We start from the raw sequence: 2,036 nt of genomic DNA, 5'->3' as shown, positions 1-2,036 counted from the left end.
GAGAATCAGAGCAACACAGGAGAGATTTGGTCTCTATGTGGGCGAAGGGGACAGGGATCAATCTGCTCAGTCAATCTGTCACAGGTTCACTTTGCAGTGGGATTGTCTCACACACTCACAGCTCTCTTCTGTCTGTCACTCATTAGCTCACTCGTTCTTTCTTTCTCAAAGAGTTCACGCTCTCTTCTATCTCTCTCATTCACTCTCTCTCTCAAAAAGAGTTTACACTCTCTATCTCTCACTCATTCTCTTTCTCAAAAAGAGTTTACGGTCTCTCCATCTCTTGGTCATTCTCTCCCTCTCTCATTCTCTTGCTCTCTCATTTTCTCACTCTCGCTCTCTAATTCTCTAACTCTGTCATTCTCTCACTCTCTCATTCTCTTATTCTCTTATTCTCTCCCTCTCTCTTTTCTTTACTAATCCCTCATTTTAATACTTGGTCATTTCTCTTCCTCCATGTGTCTGAGCATCTTAGCACGTAATCTGTGCGAACCCTAACCTTAACCCTAACCCAGTGTGTGTGTGTGTGTGTGTGTGTGTGTGTGTTTAATCTGTTGTAACCCTAACCCAGCCCAGAAAATGCTCACGGCAGCACAGTCCCCATCTGAGATTGCCTTTAAGCCATCTCCACCAAACATCAGTGTGTGTGTGGTGTGGTGTGTGTGTGTGTGTGTATGTGTGTGTGTGTGTGTGTGCCACTCCCAATTCACAAACCATCAGTGTGAGTGTGAAAGACACAGAGGAGGAGAGAGGGAAAGGGCTGTATAAGTCTCTGTCCCTTTCAAATGTGTGTGTGTGTGTGTGTGTGTGTGTGTCTGAGCATGTGTGTGTGCGTGTCTGAGCATGTGTGTGTGTGTGTGTGTGTGTGTGTGTGTGTGAGCATGTGTGTGTGTGTGTGTGGGGGGTCCTCCGATACAAGGCTCCGTCTGGTTCTAGCCGGTTCTGTCTGATTTACCAGCTGTGTTTGGTTGCGGCACGTCCCGCCCAAGTGCTCTGGATCTGTCCACTGTGGTACCGCTCCGAGAACGTGACGAGAGCTGGCAGGGGTCGTTTGACGTAAAGCAGTACCCCAAAGAACACACACACACACACACACTCTGACACACACACACACACACACATACACATAGCCCCGTCCCCAGCCCTCAGCACTCAAGACGGAAATGTCCCCTCAGGTTTGTGCGGCATGTCTGTTCAGATCCTGTGGTGTGTCACCGTGACAACGGAGGGGCTGGGTCATCTCTGAGGCTCAGCTGAAAGTGGGCTGCGCCAAATGGAATAAAGGGGGGGGGGGGGGGGGGGGTTCATAGCGGTCACATTGAACCCTTCCTTCCTTCAGCCTCAGTGGTTGTAAGCACACCTAACAGGACATGATGTCCCCTAATCAGCCTTTTCCAACAGTACTCCATTTCAAAGGAAGAGACCATCAGCTCAGCAGGGGCACGGCTGATCCAGAGACTGGGTCCGCCTTGAGTCGCTCGAGGTCTGAGAGTGAGAGGTTTTGGGGGACGAGGGTGACAGTCACTGGGGTGTTGGTGCGGTTGGATCAGTTCCGATTCAGACTCGTATCGGGTCAGTTCCACTCAGTGAGCCTCTTATCACTCCATCATCTGTGATCCTAGGATACCGTAACCCTGGGTAACAGCATCCTGCAGGGCTGCTTGGTGACGTCCGTGAGCTGAAGGGGTGCTGAGATGAGATATCTAGCGACAAGGGCACTGGGGGGTCGTCATGGAGATGATGCGATCAAGAGGGCAACGGATACGCCACGTGGTCCTTAGGGATCAAAGGTCACAGTCTCAGGGCAGGAAAGCGCTTCCCCTCCTCTCAGGCCTTCACATTTACTGCAAAAACAGGAAGTAGACCAAATGAAACAGGAAGTACAGAAAAGGACTCATAACAGCAGATGACCGCTGATGCCACATGATTGGCTATATCCAGGCCCTCCCAATAAAGTGACCAATGGCAGTATGATCACATCATCACTTCATGTGTACTGGACAAGAGGAGACACTACAGGGATTCAGTCATAGATG

The 2,036-nt window shown here is 50.3% G+C and overlaps 1 protein-coding gene across 1 annotated transcript in view; it reads right to left on the bottom strand.

Moving 5' to 3' along the window:
- Positions 1-1,292: 1,292 nt before the first annotated feature.
- The window catches only part of prrt2 (proline-rich transmembrane protein 2), a 12,457-nt gene continuing 11,713 nt past the window's right edge, over positions 1,293-2,036 (bottom strand). The window contains exon 6 of the mRNA XM_031568345.2: positions 1,293-1,844. Within this exon, the coding sequence (XP_031424205.1) occupies positions 1,828-1,844 (17 nt within the window). The 3' untranslated portion in view covers positions 1,293-1,827. The remainder of the gene's footprint in view (positions 1,845-2,036) is intronic.

The sequence above is a fragment of the Clupea harengus genome, chromosome 1 (genome assembly GCF_900700415.2).
Source record: "Clupea harengus chromosome 1, Ch_v2.0.2, whole genome shotgun sequence".
NCBI lineage: Eukaryota > Metazoa > Chordata > Actinopteri > Clupeiformes > Clupeidae > Clupea > Clupea harengus.
The sequence above is the reverse complement of the archived record's forward strand: the minus strand, read 5'-3'. Positions and strand labels throughout refer to the sequence as shown.